This window comes from Lemur catta, chromosome 8 (assembly GCF_020740605.2).
Source record: "Lemur catta isolate mLemCat1 chromosome 8, mLemCat1.pri, whole genome shotgun sequence".
Classification (NCBI taxonomy): domain Eukaryota; kingdom Metazoa; phylum Chordata; class Mammalia; order Primates; family Lemuridae; genus Lemur; species Lemur catta.
Window position 1 is genome coordinate 48,483,111 of NC_059135.1, and position 19,275 is coordinate 48,502,385.

The window sequence follows — 19,275 nt, forward strand, 5'->3', positions numbered from 1 at the left end:
AATATTTACAGTATCCTAAACATAGAACAAAATTGTTTCAAAATAGTCATCTCCTAAACTATGGATCTCTTTGAATACCTAAGCAACCAGTGTGGTTCATTGGAGATTACGGGCTTGGGTTCAGTCTCTGATCTGTCTTGTGGGATGACTTTTAACAAGATACTTCTCAGAGTTTCTGAGGGCTTATTGTGCCAGGCTATCCAAGATAATCTCTAGTATTCCCTCTAATACACCAGGATTCCATCTCTCAAAGGTCACAGTTTCTTGAAGCTGGTGACAGTAAAAGTACTAGGGTCCTACCTCATGTAACCATGTTCCTAGTGCACCTCCTGCAAATGCAGACCACTCTGCTGTTCTGGGAGATGGGTGCTGGTTAGTGGGAGCCAGAGTCAGCAGGTCCACTCGAGGGAAAGCCCACCCAGGATAAGTAGTGTGCTTGATTTCCATTTTCTCACCTCCACGCTCCCCACACCCTCACCCTTACCTTCCACCACCACCACCCTGCCTCCCCACTTCTCCTCTGTCTGATCTCCTTTATAATAGTCTCGATTCTTACCACTCTGGAGAAGCCCACACCCAATCCTGGAAATCTCAGGTAACCACTGTGTCCTTTCCCACATACCTGACTGTGTCATTTGACTTCTTTTTAGTTCTTGGCCCTGAACTCTCGTGGTTCAGCAGAGATATTACAACTGATGGGATTATCCTGTTGATGAACATTTGTATGCAGGACTTGAAATGACAGACAAGCTACAAAGAAGTGCTTGCTTTCTGCATCTTCCTTGCCAAAAATGTACCTTCTTGGCTTCTTCAAGTTAGGCATCTACTTCCACAGCCTTTGGGACGGCGAGCCTCTTGAGAGGTGGAGCCTTAGCTTTGCAAACAACACTTTAATCAGAAGAACATTTTAGCTCACCGCTTTCACTAAATCTATTTTCCTGCCTGGCAGAGCCTTCCATCGTTCCAGTCCTGGCAACGCTCCCAGTCTATTATTCCCTTCCCCCTCGGGCTTTCCTCGCCATCTCAGGGCTACTCATTTCCACGCTTCTCTCCATCCCCTCAACTCCCTGCCTTCCCCCCACTGGCCCTGCCAGCTCCCAATACTAGATCAGTCCAACACTCTGTTTACTCAGCTATTCTTTCCAAGCTTCCAGACGCTCCTGCAGAAAATCATACAACTGCGCTACTGGCGCTGTTACAAACTTGTGGGTCTCTGCCTCAGCTGGGTCCCCCACATGCTCCTTAGTTGGCTCCCATTCAATAACAATTCTCAAGCATCCCACCCCAGTTTCTATCCCTAAGTCCCACCGGATGTCCTCACCTCATATGCCACTGAAGAAAAGTGAGGCCATTGACTCCTTCCACTTCACCCAGGCCCCATGGGTGCCCCTAAGGTGAGTGCCTGCTCCTGTCCAGCACAAGCCCAGAAGCAGCCCCGCCCTGGATTCACCTACATCCTTCAGGATCTAGCTCCAGCAACCATCCTCTAATTTTTAAATTTGTCTTTTCCATTCCTTCCTTCCCCTTACTCTACAGTTATGTCCAAACAATCTCGCCCTCACCAAGGCTACCCCTCCATCATTGTCCTTCCCTCCAAGGGTGGACTCTTGGGGTGGGAAGAAGACATCCCTTGCCTCTACTTACCCATCCTCCTCAGTGCTCACCCCACTGCAATTCAGTTTATTCCCTTCTCAACACCCCCATTGGCCACCTCTTCACTCCGTTGAAAAGCTTCCTATGAGCTACCTACTAGATGACAAGTGAAATGGTGTCTTTTCACTCTTCATCCTGCTGAATCTCTCTGAAGCATTTATTTGACCCAAGTACCCACTCCCACCTCCTTTGGATTTTTTTTAAAACAGATTTATTGAGGTATAATTTACATAGCATAAAATTTGCCTATTTTATGGTACAGTGATTTTTAGTATATTTATAGAGTTGTGCAACCATCTCAGCATTCCAGTTTTAGTATGTGTCTATCACTCCAAAATTAGCCTTGGGACACACTTTTAGTGAATCCTGGCTCCCACCCCCAGCTTCAGGCAAGCACTGATCTGCTTTCTGTCTCTATAGATTTGCCTTTTTTGGATAGTTCACGTAAGGGGAATCACCTTGTCTACTTCTTTATTGGTTCCTGCTCCTGATTCCTAACTCATTTCTCTTCTTTGTTCTTGAAGTATGGTGGTCACAGAGTTCTTGCAAAACAATTCTTTTCCTCCATATACCCATTTTCCCTACAAAAATCACATTCCTGCCTTTGGTATCAATTCACCAATAACTCAACAGTGATTCCTCAGCCATAACTCTCCTGAGCTCCAAATCAATGCTTTAAATTACCTATATGTCTTACATGTCTTGAGTGGTTCTAAAAAAGGAAAAAAAAAATTTTTTAAATAAAAACCAAATTACCTATATATCATATAGGCCCCTCAAGCTCCACAAAGCACAGGTGGTATCTTTTCCTCAAACATGTTTCATTCTGTATTTTGGCACCAGGTTAATGACTCCACCATCCTTTCAGAAATCCTATGCAGAAGCTTCAATGTCTTCTCCAATTACTCTCTCAAGGAACACTTATTTTATACCAGGCACTGTAATTCTCATTCCTGATTTTATGTAATCCTTACACCACCTGTGTGTTTTAGTTACTATTATCCCCATTTTACAAATGAGGGAAACTGAGGCTCTGAGAAGCGAGGTGTGCAAGATCAAGCAGCTGGTAAACATCAAAACTGAGGTTTAATTCCTAACCCCTCCACTTTGTTTTTTCCATTTCAAAGGCCATGCTATTGTGTGTCTGTCTGTTGAGCTAACCAAAAAGACTGCAGAACTTCTCCTCTCCATTTGTGCCATCACTTCCTCAGTTGTGGACCTCATCATCTCTTACCCAGCTTGAAGAAGTCGTCTTCTGCTTGATCTGTCTGCCTCCTATAATTCTCCCCTTCACCCTCTCCTCCTTTTTGTGGGGAAAAAAAAGTTATCCTAAAGCAAATCTAATCACATTACCTCCTAAAATTCAAGTAATTTGAAACAAGTATAATTAGTGAAGCAAGTTGCAAATAACTTTTACCAAAAATGGATAATATATTAAATTTTATCATTAAGTCACTTAAAAAATAAACTAGTACAGATTCAAAGGAATTCCTGTAATGACATCATTCTCATCTGCATTCAGCGAGGCTGTTTTCAGCAGCTGGAAAAGGAAGATGAATTATAGTTGGTGCTTTGAGAATTACACGTAACTGACGGGCCATGATGTTGACACGCAGCCTGCAGCACATGATTCTAGCGGAGCACTGATGATCGTCATGCTGATTCTGAGTCATTGTGGTTGCAGTTAGTTGTTTCAAGCTAATGAGAATTTGTTGCAGTCTTATTGGTTACAGTGGAAAACAAGTTGAAACCTGCTGGCCAGCTGTATCCCAGCACGACTATCCCTCTGGCTCTTTCTTACCACTCAGCTTGTGCAACCTGAACTTCTTTCACACTAAGATCATGTATTGTCCTCTGAATCAGCCAGTGTCTTCACACTTGCGCTTTTACACATGTTATTCCTTCCATCTGGGATCCCCTTCTACTCCCTCTCACCCTGGACAATTCCTCAAGACACAAATTAAATGTCACTTCCTTTTGGAAGCTCTTCCCTATTTATTTATTCTTTATGGAGTTGGTGGTTTCTCTTCGGTGTGCCTGTAGCATTGTGTGTATATGTGGCTTTGCAATAATCTGCTTATGGTTCTCTTTCTAGTGGACCTATTTTTGGGTATCCAGAGAAATAAATGATTAATGCTTACTAGAGAATCCTAGAAGGCTCCACAGAGGAAGTAGCATTTAAACTAGTACATGAAGGATAAATAGGAGGAGAAAATTGAGGAAAGATTGTTGTGCACTGAGGGAATGAGCATCAGCAAAACATAGAAGCATAACAAATGCAATACAGAGATGAAGAGGGAACTCCTGTTTCTGACAGCTATTTGCAGGTTCTCCTATTAAGTTCACTTAAATTAAGAATAATGTTTAAATCTTTAAAAGGTAACTAACCATTGCCTGAAATATCTTACCGTGTTTAGATTGCTTTTGGTAGTTACGAACTCCTTAAGTCTTGTTCTATCAACAATTACTATTATTGAAAATGCATAAAAACTTGTGCCAAATAATTTCCATTACTTCTACATGACCCAATTACATGTTAATCTATATTTCTACAAACTCATTTGATTTTATATAAACTCTGCTCAAGGAAAACGATTTAAAATAATCTAGTACTGCTTACATTGGTTAGCCAATGAGAAAATATAATTCCAGGGAAGCAAAGTAATATATCTTAATAAGATTAGCTCATGGAGGCAATTTAATATTAATACTTAAGCAGAAAATTAGTAATTATTTGTATCCTTTTATTCTGGTTTATCACTGATTAGAAGTAAATTGTGATTTACTAATTACTAATAATCTTTCACTGATTTACATTTCTGATTGATTTGTGGTCCCTGATGCTATACATGTATCTTTCTTCTGAATTATAAAACTCAACTTTAAATGAAACCACACTGGTCTTTGATATAGATTGTCCCAAATTGTAAAATACATGCACAAATATATAATTCATAAATATGATTTTGGCTACAATAAGTAGGTCTTATGTGTAATAAACTTGTCAACTCAATCTACTACCCAGTAGTAGTCCTGTCTGTCAATAATCTAGATAGATTTTTATGTCTTTTCAGTAAGTTGACAATATTCAATAATTATTTAAAGAATTCTGAAAATGTGGTTTTAAGTTTTACTTAGGATTTTATTGGAATCTAGTGTTCTTTTTCTTAAAAAAATGATTTTAAGTACTCTTAACTCTCATTTGTATTCTCCCATTTTAGGTAGAAGTGCAGTTTCAGAGCCTAAAGGAGTTTTATCAAACTGAAATCCCTCAGAAGGAAGAGGATGATACTAAAGCCAAGTATTGTTCTGACTCAGCTGAGAAGCAATGGCAGCTATTTTTAAAGAAGAGTTTTTTAACTCAAGACCTAGGGCTTGAGTTCCTTTATTTAATAAATATGGTGAGAATAACATTAAATGAATCATATCTTCTGCAAGGATTACTCATCAAAGTCAAAATCATAAATTCAAAAGCTTAACTGTTTGTTAATCAGCAATGCTGGCCTCACAGGTTCTTTTAGCTTCATTCAACCTAGACCAGTTCTGATGCCCAACATTTATATGCTCACTTGGTCCTAGAGCCCTTGTTCATTTATAACATGAAGTCTATTTTAACTGTTAAGAAGAAAGAGTGACTATAATCCAAATGCAACATTGTTATTATCACATAGAGTTCTCAGAAGTCTACCCCAAAGTTCTGGGTTATGTTAAGAGCATGCAACAAGGTGCTTAGAAAATTTCCAGTGGCCAAAGACAACTTATAGGATGACTCTTCTTTTGAAGTATTTCTTACTATAGCAGATTTTTTTTATATTGAAGGTCCATAGCATTCAGAAATATACCCTAACCTTCAGTCATCTTGAGTTATATCTGTAAAATATTCTAGGATCCTTTAGTCATCCTGAGTTATATCTGTAAAATATTCTAGGATCCTTATATCCACCTCTGACCCATATGAAGTTCCCTATAAATTTCTGCCCTGAGTATCTTTCTAATGAAACTGCTCATTTCACTTTTGGAAAATGCCAAATGCTAACAAACTTTTTTTTTAATGTTAAATAAATTTGTCTTCATCTTTGGCTCTAACCCTCTGTAGCTACACAGGTACCAAAAAGAATTCATATTTAATTTCTCTCACACATGAAAGCCCTTCCAACACTAAAAATAGTTGCTGTGTCTAATCTGAGTCTTTTCTGCAGCCTGACATACATGAATTATTTCTGTCATTTATGAAGTAGCTTCATGTCTCTGTCTTTCCTGATCCCCCCTTCCCAGGATTGTCTATGGTTCGTCAAAATCATTCATAAAGTGTAACCCGAAAGTGAAGTACAATTGCAGCACAATAAACTGGACTTTATTCCTTACTAATGAGACCTAAGATTATGCTAACATTTTTAGCAATAATGTCACTTTGCTGGTTTCTATTAAGTTTACGATAGAGTAAACTCCTGTAACGTTTTTATTGCAGCTTCTTCCAAGCCAGGTGTTGCCCATATTATTATATCTGTGTCAGCTATTTATCTTTTTCATGCAATTGTGGTCATATTTATTATTATTTAACTTTATTTTGTTAGTCTTCACCCATGATTCCATCTTGTTAAACTAATTTGAACCTATCTACTATATCAGCCATCTCTTCTGGGTTTAGTTCTGTAGATTTGACACAGTAAGCTTTCTATGGCTGCAGTTAGCTCTTTACTAAAAATGCCTAAACTGAAGATTGAAACCTCAATTTATGAAGCAATCTATTGATTAACCAGTCTTTTAAATAATCATGAATGCTCCCAATAGTACTTTAATTCAACCACTATTTCATAATCTTTTTATTAAGTCTATCATGGGAGACTTTCTCAAATGAACTGCTCAAAAGAAGTTCTACCTACCTACCATCCTATCAGTGACATAAACATAATTTGACATAAATCAGATGGACTCCTAGTGATCAAGGCATTCTTTCCAAAATGTTCACAAAGTGTTTGATAGGTGATGAACTTACTGCACTGGTTTTCAATGTAAAGCTTGCCAATCTGTAAATTGTGTAGTCTATCCTTTCCCCCTTTTGAAAATCAGGGCATTTTCCTTTCTCTAATTTTATGGCCTTTCTAGTTTCTGTAGATTTTCAAAGATAACTGACAGTTGCAATTTTCTCAGTGCCTGGGATGTGATTAATCTCAGTCTGGCACCTGAATTCATTTGGAAGACTTAGATTCTAACTATCCTCATCTACTTTGAACTACAATTTTTTCTTTATCTTCTTTATTTCAACTTTTGTTGTTTGAAGACCATTCTTATTAAACCTATGTGGAAATAAAATATGCATTAAATAGTTCTAATTTATCTGACACTATCCTTAGGCATAAGCAATTTGCCCATGTTTCTATTTTTGTGGGTGTGTTATTATAAAAAACAATCAAGTTATGTTTCATTTGGAATATTTAGAACAAGTATTATCTATGTATCTATCTATCATCTATCTTTTATGTCTTTATTTGGTTCAATACATCTTCCATCTTTCGATTTTATATATTTACACTTTATACTCATAAGGGAATTCAAATATTTTCAAACTGAATTTTTTTAATCTATCCTTTTTAATACTAACTTCATTTCAGAAATTTTTCAGTTCTGGAATTTACAGTTGGTTCTTCTATTTATTAGAGTTAAATTACTGATGAAATTCTTCTCTTTCTCCATCTTTCCTGCACTTTCTAGAGCCATATGAATCCTAGGTGTTTAAAGTGCTCGTCAGCTAACTCCAACATTTGTGTCTGGAGCTGTTTCTATTGTCTACTTTTTCTCCCGGTTTCCAGTCATGTAGTCCTGTCTTTTGACAGGACTAGTGAATATTTATCAAATGCCAGACATTAGGCATAAAAAACTGGAGAGTCTCTGGAAGGTGTTTTCTTCTTCTAGAAAGGGTCACCCTTCTTTCTCTAGGCAGGCCCTGGTGGGCGATCCCTTACGCCGCTCAGAAGCTGGTAGGGTTCAGTCTGCAGTGTAGTCCTGCCAAGGCTCAGTCTACTCTGTTCTCCTCAGGTTTGGAGTTCCCAGCCAAGAGCTGGGCGCTTTCTCTGAGGTTTCTACCTCCCAGCAGGTCCCAAACTCCAACCTTCGTTTGGGGAGACTGCTGAAAAATCCTACTTTGCTTTTCCGAGGCTTTTTGCTTAGGCTTATTGACTCCACTGCCCTGTATAGCCCTAGTATTTTCTCAATGTCCTTAGAAGAAGATCATCGGAGTGCTTGAAGCCCTCCAATTGTCTGTCAAAATTTCTACTGGTTTCTCTGTTCCAGGAAAGCCTCGATTATCAGCCTCCTGTCCACACAGAATTGGGAAACTGCCCTGGGGTAGAAGTGGTGATAGTTGAGCTCACCACTCTCAGGTTCTTCCCTTTCTGGAGTCTTGGCCTCTCTCGTTCTTGTTGACACAACAGCTCTCTGCTGCCTTCAGTTAGATGCTTTCTGCATTTTATCCAGCTTTTCCAGGTGTTCTAAGCAGAAGCACTGCTCTGTCACCAGCTGTTCCATCTACCTACAAGTCCTTCATTGCTTATATAGAATGTTTATGATTGTCCAGTCAGATTTTCATTTTGCAAGATGTGCAGCAATAACCTATTCCAAATTATATTTTTTATCTATGTCAAAATAAACTTAGGTCATCATGATATTAAAATGCCTGTTTAGAATTCTCAGAAATAGTGTGTATTTTATGACTAAGCCTTGGTAGTCTTTTATCTTGATATCATAAACATGGTCGCTTTACCCCAAGGTCTTTACCACTGTCAAATGATAAATAAGTTCCTCCTTATTGATAAAAATTAAACATAATAGTTAACTTCATTGGTTTAGCAACATTCTGAGATATAAAATTGTTGGTAAAGCAAGTAAAACACATTTTTGTAATTCTCATCATATCTTTTGGACCATTAGGCTTTTAAACAAACATTATTGAAATGTGGTGACCAGTTTGGTTGTTAAGAAGGAAGAGACCAGCTGGCATGTTCACTTGAGTGTTCTGCTCTTGATTGAGTTGCTGTGGCTCATATTTTCAAGCTTGAAATTGAAAATGTTTTCAGTTCATCTAAAAATCATCAAGATCAGCAAAACTGATTCAGGCCAAAATTCTGGCAGACATCTTGTTCAAAGTGCCAATTTATTAATGTATAATGGTTAATACTATGAATGCTGTCTGGGATACAGCTTTCCTGTTATCAAGAGATCTGGAAAGCAAGACATCAGAAAACCATTCATTGTACATTAATCTAAACAAAAAATGGACAATTCTATAGTCTGTTTAGACTCGGTTATGGCAAAATGTTCCATGCCCTTCACAGAAGTAAAATGAGTATTGTGTTTACTAACTAGACTTTAGGCAAACTATTTAATCTTCTTTAGTGGCCAAAATACTTAAGTCTGCCAAATACAAGATCACTTTTCTTGGATCCTGCTAGCTAAACATCAGCAAGTCCTACTGTCCTCCCTTTTCTAGACCTCACTCAGACCACCATACCTTTCTGATTGTAGTTGTCATTAACATGCTACAATTTCGAAGTTTGTATTAAATTATATGATATATTACATTTGGGTTCATAATTTCTCAATGATATGTGAAAGATACCTTAACTTTATTTATAGCACAGATAAAAAATATAATTTGGGGTGGATCCTGCTATACTTGTCTCATATCTTTCACAATCTATTATATTTTGTTAATCACAATTACAGAATATATCACTTTATTACTAGATTCACAAATTCATGGGGGAAATCTCATTTAAGACCTACTATTATATATGTTTTGCAATTAACTTTATAATGTCTAAAACAATATAAAAATATAAATGTTCAATGTTAATATCATTTAAATAATTTAAAAGTAAAATGGTCTGTACCTAAAATATCCCATTAAATATTTGTGATATATCAGTTGCTGTCATTGAGATTATAGAAATCCATTAGAATTTGAAGAATTATTGAGAAAGGCTGGCCATCAAAGTAAAAAACAAAACAAAACATTGCTTTGCCAAATAAATATTCCTCTGCATTTTTTTATGTTTCTACAGAAATAAAGCACATAGTCTCACTCTTTACCCCTCATCCTTTTACCTCCGACTGAATTTACCCTTGTTTAAAATCACTGTTTAAAAGATTGGAAACCAGTCAGCCAGAACAAGCGAAGTCTTTGAATTTAGATACTGTGCTTCTGGTACACGATCGAGTTATGAATATAGAGCTCTAGGTACCCATTTCAGTTTTCACAAAATGGAGGAACTTGAGAAACTCCAAGAGAAATTTAATTATCATATGCATAATGGGATAGTTTCAAGAGAAAAACAGAGGTCCAGAACAACCATCCCCCTCCTCTTCCTTGTTACTGATGTTTTGTCCTATTCTAAAGAGCGTGTTGGAATAAAAGATGGAGTGCTTTTCAAAACTTATGCAGTAGAAAAACCTTGACTTCAAAAATTCTGGATCCCCAGACTCATTAAATCACCCTTCAAACCCCAGAAAATAACCAGACCCTAGGTGGGAATTCAAACACCATTTGGGTCTTGAAGAACTTGGGTCCTGATGTCCCAGCGTAGAACCTGGGTTCTGAGAGCCTAACTGTGCCTCGGCACAAGGAATTCAGACTTGTCTGGATATCAGAACTGTGTTCTGCTTTGGCCGTGATAAAGTGTTTGCCTTCTAAAATCATCGCATACGAAAAAGTTCTATCTCTTTGGAAAGAAAAGCCCTTATATGGATTATTAATTTAACAGGCAAAAGAGAATGAGATATTAAATGTGAAAAGTGAGATGCACATTGTGGAGAACATCTTGGAAAACCAGAAGGCAGAAAGGGAAGAACTCAGCCTCCTTCGGATGGTGTGGCAACTTAAAGCCACTGAGGGCAAGCCTGTGAAACAGCAGTGGGGTGCATTCAAGGAGCAACTTAAAAAGGTGAGGAAACAGACAATGGGATGTTACCCAGCCTCAGAAAGGAATGACATTCTGAGACACGCTGCCACATGAATGAACCTTGAAAACATTATGCTAAGTGAAATGAGCCAGACACTAAAGGATAATTTTGTGTGATTTGACTTTTGTGAGTGCCTATAGTCAAATCAGTAGAGACAGAAAGGAGAATACGGGTTGCCAGGGCTGGGGGGAGGGATGGAGAGAATGGGGAGTTGCTGTGAAATGGGTACAGACTTTCTGTTTGGGATGATGAAAAAGTTCTGGAGAGGGATGGTGGTGATCGTGATTGCACAACAGTGTGACTGTGTTAATGCCTCAGACTGTTCAGTTAAAAATGGTAAAAATGGTAAATTTTATTATGTATACTTTACCACAATAAAGCCCAAAAAGGTAAGGGAAACCAAGGACCTGTACCTTGATTGTTTGGTGTTTTCGAAACGAGCTTACTTAAGGTTGGGAATGTTTTCACAGGGGTTGAAAAGTTTGACGATGCTGCTCTTCATTACTAGAATGATCATAGCGTATTTGCTGGAAGTGTCAGAGCAAACATATGCCCAGCTAACTATCTGATGTTCATTTCAGACTACTCACAACTTAAAACTTCTTCAGGAGGTCCTTATGCCTGTGTGTGCTCTTGACCTTGGAGGGAGCCTCCAGACCATTTTAGATCTACGGAAAAAGTGGAACGAAATGAAGCCTCAGTTCCAGGTGAAGAAATGGATGGATTTGGGTGAATGGAAAAAAACTTAAAAACTGTTTGGTTGCAGTTTACCTAATTAATTTTAACAGACTGATGAATTTCTGTTTTTCCTACAAAAGCATTGCTTATCTAAAAATCACTGAAGGGACACATTTCTCTATTTTCCTGCACTCTTCTGAATTTGATGATCCACGAAGATTTGAGCTACTAAATGTCCTAAATATAGCTTTACCTTAGATTATTTTAATTTACATTATTAATTAAATTATTAATATATTTATCATATATTCACTCTAATTCTTTTTCTGGGGAGTACAGACATATTTTTAATTGAGACATCTCAGAACAAGAATGGGTAACCTCTGACCCAGAGGCTCTGCTGCCCGGGGTCCCTGAGGCGACCACTGTGATATCACTGCCCCAACCTACCACACCCCAGGCTCCCACACCATGCCAGGAATTTTGCTGTGTTGTCCATTCACCCTCTCAGAAAGCCCTCAGGATATGAGAGATAAAACCATGAGTCATGGTCCTGTCCCCTGACTGCTTAACACATTCCCTATTTCCCCACCTCCTGCCTCTGCTAAACTTGGCACAACTGCCAATAGTGGTTGCCAGTTACATTGTCCTCCTGCCTGGATTCTTGTTGTTTGCTGCAAAATTAAGATACCTGTGTTTCCATCTGTCATGACTTCATAGGTGTGGGCTTTAAGGGATCCCAGAATCAGAAGATTGAAGAGTCCTTTAGGAAATACCTAACTGTAGTTTCCTTTAAGACAAAACTGATATAAAATATAACCACCACCCCTGCTACACACATACATACACCCCCCACCCACCATTGTAACCCACAGCAAAACTCTCAGCAAATGCGACTGGTCTATGTTAGTTCTTTGATATACCCTGTATGTGCTTATTTGCATTTCATTTGTGCATACGTCTGCGTGTATATGTAAGTTCCTCTAAATCAGGAACCATTGCCACTCTTCTTTAGTTCTGTCACTATGATGTGCATATATTTGACACCTCTGTGTTTAATTTGAACTTGAAGAACGTTTTTAGGTCACTCTTTGGAAATTATCTCCTTAGTCTTAACTATTTCCATTAATTTTATTTTTGATACAAGATCCATCCCTGAAATTATTAACAGTAGCATTCTCTTTAAGTTATCCACCCTTTGCAAGTTCTACTCCAGCATCTGGGTGCCATAAGGGATATCTGAACAATTCTGGATAAAAGGGAAGGCAGCTTACCTCTCCCTACATGTGGTGACTATTAATAGCTCATGGGATGACTGCTTTGGAAACAGCATATCTGCTGAGCTGTTCAGCTGGTGCTTCATTCTCTTCATTCTTTTACCACAGTGCACGGGTAGTTCCCCTGATGTATTTTTACACTCATCTGCTCTTGGTGCTCTTACCACACCACCTGATTCTAGTCTATATGAAATATCATAGCTGGTCATGGGGCTTCATCATCTAAATGTATCTAAAATACATTGACTTAACAGATGACAAGAACATTCAGTGTGCCACAGAAATACATGACTCCATTTCACCACCTAACATTGAAACACTGTCTTTGCATTGCTCATAATTTTTTAATTAATCATTTCTGAGAAGATGAGCATGGAACAATGTATCCCTAGCATCTAGCACAATGCCCAGATTTTGGGGGTGGGGGCTCATAATAAGTATTTTTTTTAATGAGAGAATGAGTCATTATTTAGACCTTCCTCTTGGCAGTGATAAAGTGAAAAGCTCTCTAAAAGCTGGATTTCTTTTATTGCTGTCAATGTTTAGCAACTGAAAGACGAGGTTCGGTATATTATGAAAGAATCAGAGGAGTTAAGTGTCAGAGGAGCCCCTGTGAAAGAGAAGTCTCAACAATTGAAGGACCTTACTCACCTCCATGAAAAACAGAAAGAGAGAATCCAAGACTATGAGGATATCCTGTACAAAGTGGTCCAGTTCCACCAAGTCAGGGAAGAGGTAAGACACTTAATAGATGACTGGAAGACTCAGAGTTTTGAACTATGAATTTAAAAATTAATTATTATATAATAAATAAAGCTAAATTGCTTATTCAGATACTAGAAGCTTACACAATCTGGCCCTAACTTACCTCTCACTGTGCCCCTATTCTCCCTGTGTTCCAGCCAAATGGAGCTCTTCTTTGTCCCTCAAAGATGGTGCATTCCTGACATCAAGCCTTGACTCTCAGGCTGCCATTATCTGACAGGTCTCGCTCGCTCTCTCTGCCCTATTATCTAAACTCTGTATCTCCTTCCAACAATTCTACATCACTTGGAGTGATTTCTCTCTCTTCTAAAACCCTAGAGCTCTCATTGTTTATTCCACACATCTTGCAGTTTTAGTTTCTTGATTTTTAATTACTTTTTAATAAATGTAGCTTTGCCCCCCACCCCAATTCAAGTGTAAGCTCTCTGAGGGCAGAAACCAAGTTCAATTTTTATGTATCTCAAGTACCTGACATCGTGGAGTGCTCAGTAAATATATTGGTTGCCTTTTTTACAAAAATGTCATAGCTGTTAGCCTCTATAAACACAAAGTGGAAGTGTATGGATATCCCTTTAAAATAGTCTCTGGATTTATTCAGATCACAGGCTTAGATCTTGCTAAGGTTTTAGATTATAACCAGAAAGAGTATTTCCTTCTTTAAAAGAACTGCCAACATTAGCAGCTCAATAATTACCCTATTGGATTTACAGCATTCTAACATTTATTTGGCTATGATGACAATTAAGGATAGGCTTGGCAGCATTTTGAACAGCTGGTAAAATATGTTATAGAAAATAAGACTTTAAAACAAATCTGTCTTCATGTAAAACTCAGATTAATTGTTAATGCACTAACTTCCAGCTGGGACAGCTCATCAAATCAAGAGATCCAGAGTTTCTAGAGCAGCTGAAGGAACTGGGTGATGCTCATGAGATCCAGATTCACCTCCGTCGCTCTCAGGAAAAGCAGGCACACGTGGACCATCTCTACAAACTGGCCCTTTCCTTAGGAGTGGACATCATCTCATCAGTGCAGCGGCCTGTGAGCATCTCTGAGCACCATCACGTACACTTAATTCTGGGGCTTGGGCTATAATATGCAAGAAACAAGGCAGATTGTTTAACATATGTTAAATTACAAAATACATCAAACCATTGAGGTAGTTATTTGTGATGAGCTTCTTCTACTCTATGACAAAAGAAAAAAATTTTAAATAGAAAATCCAAATATAAAAGTTTTGTTCAATTGCTTCTATTCTCATGCCAAGTTTTTTAAAAAAAGAGTATTAGTATTGTAGATCTGTGTAATCCAGTGTGGCAGACAGTATGTGGATGTGCCCAATGCAACCAAAGAGCTAAACTTAATTTTATTTAATTTGAATTTATTTAAATTTTAAAACTGATTCTCAATATAGTTATTGGAAAACTTTTAATTATGCTGGGAACAACTTGGGTATGGGAATCAACTTTGAAACTGTAAACTTATGAAATTTAAATACAGATCAAATATTTCTGGCAGAAATTGTATGATTGCGATATACTCAAAGTATAAAATACACATCAGATTTCAAAGACTTAATATAGAAATCATATTAATATTGTTTTTACTGATTACATGTTAAAATGGTGATACTTGTACGTATTTGGTTAAATTATAAAAATCAATTTCACCTATATCTTATTTATTTTTTGATACGATGACTTGAAAATTTTAAATTATTTGTGTGGTTCACGTGATGTTTCTGTTGGCCGATGCTGCTTTAGCACTGCAGGCCTGGAAGACCTTCTAGATCTGAGAGCTCATCCAGGCCAGAACCCACATTTTATAGATGAAGACTCTGAGGCCCAGAGAAGCTGGCTGACTTGTCCACAAAAGCCCACAGTGGAGGAGCCCGACCCTCCTGGCTTTAGCCAGGGATCCGGGAACTACTCATTGGGTCCACTTTATGCCACTCGACAGACTTCAAAAGAGGAGCCTAAAAGAGAAGGAAGTATTTCCAGATCAGAAGCACCGATTTTTTAAAAATCCTTCTCCAAATTTCTAATTTGAAAGGAGAAAAGATTATGTTTATTCTATCAATATGTATAACATGGATTAAGTCGTAATGGCCAATTTTATTTTAAAGTACATTTAAGATATCCACTACACTATAGGGGATGCAGTGAACCTAAAATCTATTTTTTTTAACTGAAAGACATAGAAATTCAAAGTATCTGTTGCTGTTTATAGAATCTACTTTTTTCCAGGAAAGAGCTTTTTTTTTAAAGGAGTTTTATTTTATTAGTAAATTTACTTTAAAAAGGAAAAAGAAGAAAGTCTCCCTTTGTGCAGATAGTGAAAATTGTTCTCCAATCCTCCTCTGGCCTTGGCCCCCGCAGCCCCTCAGCGCGGAGTGGAGATGGCAATGCTTGCATAATGAACCCGAGGTTAAGCTTAAGTTGACAGGAAAATTATAGTGCAGAAGTCAAATGTTTCTAATGCATATTTTGTGCCTTTTGAAGTAAAAATTATACCTTATAATGAACGGTGTCTCTGAGGAGTTGGGTGTGATAAGCAAATCTTCAGAACTGGAGATTTGAGACTGGAAATGTCTTTCCCTTAATGTTGTGCGTCTGGCTTCTTTCTGAAATAATTATATTCAAATGTGTTTAAGGTAAAATAAATCAGGAGCCTATGTCTTTTTTTAAAAAGTGCCATTTATGAGTTTCCTAATGCAGGTAAACAGCATATTCCTCTCATTGCTGTTTCATCCATTACCCTCATTACTTCCACTTGCCTGTCATTTTTAGAGCTGCTCTAACGTCTCTGCAAAGAACCTACAGCAGCAGCTGGAGACCCTTGAGGAGGACAGCCTGAACTGGCGCGCGGACGCCGGGGAATGCGAACAGGCCCTGTCCCGCAGCTTGGAGTACTGTGCCACAAGGAACGAGATAAACGAGGTGAGGGGTGTGAGAACTGACACATGCCACAAGCTGTTTGACCCTAAAGCGTGTGTCTCAGTATCCATACACATGCGTGTGTGTATGCACACGTGTGCGCCCACCCACACACTCACATTCTTCTCACCCATGTCCTTTAATCCGATAGGCAGTGGCCTCAGGGCTCTGAAAATTTGAGTAAACTTTAAGCTCCCAAACTTCTTAAAGTCAGTATGTTGTCAGTGCATAGAAAAACCTAGAATGCAGTAGTTTTTAGAGTTGCTTTTGTTTGGTTTTGGGGGATTGTTTTGTTTTGTTTTCCCCCACTCAAAGCGGTCTAGCAGTCATTTGCTAGAGTGACTCCAGCTTTTGCAGGGCACAGAGGAAGGGGTAACGCTGACCAGTTGCAGCCCGCTCCAGCCTGCTGAGATTCTACTTAAGTACCATTGACTCGTGGTGAAGCGGGTGCCAAGGGCACTCTTTGCTTCAGAGGCTACAAAGTATTATCACCAACATCAAGTGGCTGCTTTCATATTTACTCCAACCGAGTGGTTTTCCTGGCAAAACAACTCTTGGAGTAAAAGGAAATAGCAGATAAAAGTGAACCTCTGCATCCATGCACCCTCACATAGGTAATTTCACCTCCTCCCCCTCAACTGTAACCAATCTCCAACCCCCGGCTTCTCACTGAACCACAGCTACCACCCACCCAGCCAAGCTTTCCATCGAAATGCTCACTCATTTGGAGAGTTGGGGGCACCCACAGTCACACACACCCCTACAGATTGGGAGAGCAAGCGTTCTGATTCTGACTGGGAGTTGACAGCAGGACATAAGGGTACCCATAATTCCGGATTTATCTCCATTTAGAGCAAAATGTTCTGTGTCCATTAAACCGTAAGTCCATTCGGAAGGGGGTGGGGGAAGAGGAGGTGGCCACCTCCCTGAACTTTGTTTATGCCCAGTTTACGTAATGTAGGTCCAGCAAGTATCAAATATTATCAAACAACATTACAGCATGGACTAAAGTATAAGTAACTAAGCTTTAATGACAGTCCAGCTCTGAAGTGCCCTCCCGCAGGCCACACTTGTGCAGACCCCAGGCAGGTGCAGGAGGGGCCCTGGCTGGAAGGAAAATGAGAGGTGAAGAGAGCAGGAGGGGCCGCTTGGATCCCGTTCAGCAGGGTCGCAGGAACTGACGTCTGATAAGCATTTTCATTTCATTTTGGACTAAAGGACTGTGGAGTTTCTGCTCAGGGTCTGTGTTTCACAGCTTGCCTTGTGGCCAGAGACTCACCTACTCAAGCAGGCTGGAGGCCATGGCAGCGCTGCCTCTGCGTGGTAGAATGGCTGCTTCCGGTTCCTGCGCTGCAGCTCACACCTCCCCTGGGCCTTGTTAGGGAAAATGATCAGAGCAAATCGGTCTTCTCAAGGCTACAGAATTTGGATTCGTGGCCATGGAAATGATTTTTTAAAAATCTTTCCCCAAAATTGCCTTCTTTCTTCTTCCTTCCCCTGCCTTTCTCTCCTCCCCCCAGCTCTGTCCCTCCTTCCCCCCTTTTCTCCCTTCTCTTCCTCCTTTTTGTGCACCTTAGTCTTTCCAAAATTCTCCGTCATTGCAGGGATGGCTCAGCTCTGTATTTCCCAAAGCATAAGTGGAGCAGGCGAAGGTTATTCCCAGCCCGGTCTGGCTCGGTTCCATCTCCCTGAAGAGCTGTGGCATTTGTGGAGCTGGGGCTCCCTGCCCAGGCCCTTTCAGCAGGGTTCTATTTACAGGGTCTGCCTCATAGTGAGCCTGTGCTTGCAGCCAGTGGCCCGTAGGACAGATGTCCCTTCCCGTCATGGCAGGGGCGCCTCAGGATTGTCTGTACCGTGTCAGGAATGAGCAACCAGATACACGTGGTTTCGATTTAGGAATCAGATATCACTTTAGCATGATCTTAAATATTAAAAGAGATATTCTTCCCTTTTGCTTCCACTTCTAATCCAATTAATCTTTGATATAAGTTACAATTTCACCTTTAAAGGACCTTTGAAAACCTTGGATCCTTTTTGCCTTTCCTTCTTTTGTAGAGATATAGCCGGCATCTCAGAGTGTAGCATCCACACCCTGGACTTGCCAACTACAAGCCTAATGGGAAAATAATCAAAAGCAATATTTTCAGTGCCCCTTAGTAAAATAAAGATATGTGTGTGGGGTTTATATTGTGACTATCGAGCACAAACAGATGGCCAATTTCCACAGTGGTAATAATATTTGACATCTAGACATTATTGTTTATTATCATTATTAGTTTTTGGATTTAGGTACTTAAAACACTATGTAAAATTAAATGCCATATGTTCCACTAATTTTTTTCTGCGTAAAAGAATAGTATCAGATACGCTGCTGGAGAACTAGACCAAGCATAGCATTTGATTTTTTAAGTTGATTTTATTAATAAAATACAATGTCTGGCTTCTAATGTGCTCACAGTGCTTCTAGAAAGTTCACAGCCTCTGACTTACCATAGAGTTTGGAGAATTTCTAGTTCAGCATCTTCATTTTTCAGATGAGAAAACTGAGCTGTGCATGATTTTCATTTTTACAACATCCTGCTGGAGGACTACAGCACTTCTGCTCAGTGTTCCAGGGAGTCAGCTTCAGACCACAGAGTCATTTGTTGGGCACCAACATGCTTGTCATTTGCTAAACTCAGAATTCACCATCCACATGTTTTAGTCCTTTTCAACCACTGCATGCTCTAGTGTGAAATGTATCCTTTTTCTATGTTTTCCCCTGCTATCCCTATTTTCTGGTATATCTGTTATGTGTGTATGATCTGATATAATAGTACAGTTCACTTGGTTATTCCAACAAAAATTTCTTTCTTGACTATGCTGTAGCTAATTTACACTGACTTAATGGTACCAAAAACCCTTAGGAAAGAACTTGAAATCTTAAGACAAAATAATGTGAGGTGCTCTAAACATAATTTTTAAAATGTTCCTTAAAGACAAAGAATTATGGTTTTGTTCCTTGATTA

General features: G+C 39.0%; 1 protein-coding gene and 1 long non-coding RNA gene across 21 annotated transcripts in view; one reads left to right on the forward strand and one right to left on the reverse strand.

Annotated features, from left to right (window-relative positions):
* The window catches only part of CCDC141 (coiled-coil domain containing 141), a 178,271-nt gene that overhangs the window by 122,300 nt on the left and 36,696 nt on the right, over positions 1–19,275 (forward strand). For 19 of the 20 annotated variants that reach the window (XR_006736829.1, XR_006736828.1, XR_006736830.1 and 16 more), the window contains 6 exons: positions 4,875–5,054; positions 10,413–10,592; positions 11,193–11,318; positions 13,113–13,301; positions 14,193–14,372; positions 16,121–16,270. Coding sequence is in view for 17 of the 20 variants with exons in the window: in XM_045559122.1 (XP_045415078.1) it covers positions 4,875–5,054; positions 10,413–10,592; positions 11,193–11,318; positions 13,113–13,301; positions 14,193–14,372; positions 16,121–16,270 (1,005 nt within the window). In the remaining 3 variants the exon portion in view is untranslated. Of the gene's footprint in view, positions 1–4,874; positions 5,055–10,412; positions 10,593–11,192; positions 11,319–13,112; positions 13,302–14,192; positions 14,373–15,094; positions 16,271–19,275 lie in introns of those variants that run through there. The other variant, XM_045559123.1, reaches the window with a different exon arrangement.
* On the reverse strand, positions 14,233–17,575 carry LOC123643544. Its single transcript, XR_006736831.1, has 3 exons — positions 17,547–17,575; positions 15,845–15,954; positions 14,233–14,420 (listed from the first exon to the last, which is right to left on the reverse strand). It is a non-coding gene; the product is annotated as an uncharacterized LOC123643544 (long non-coding RNA).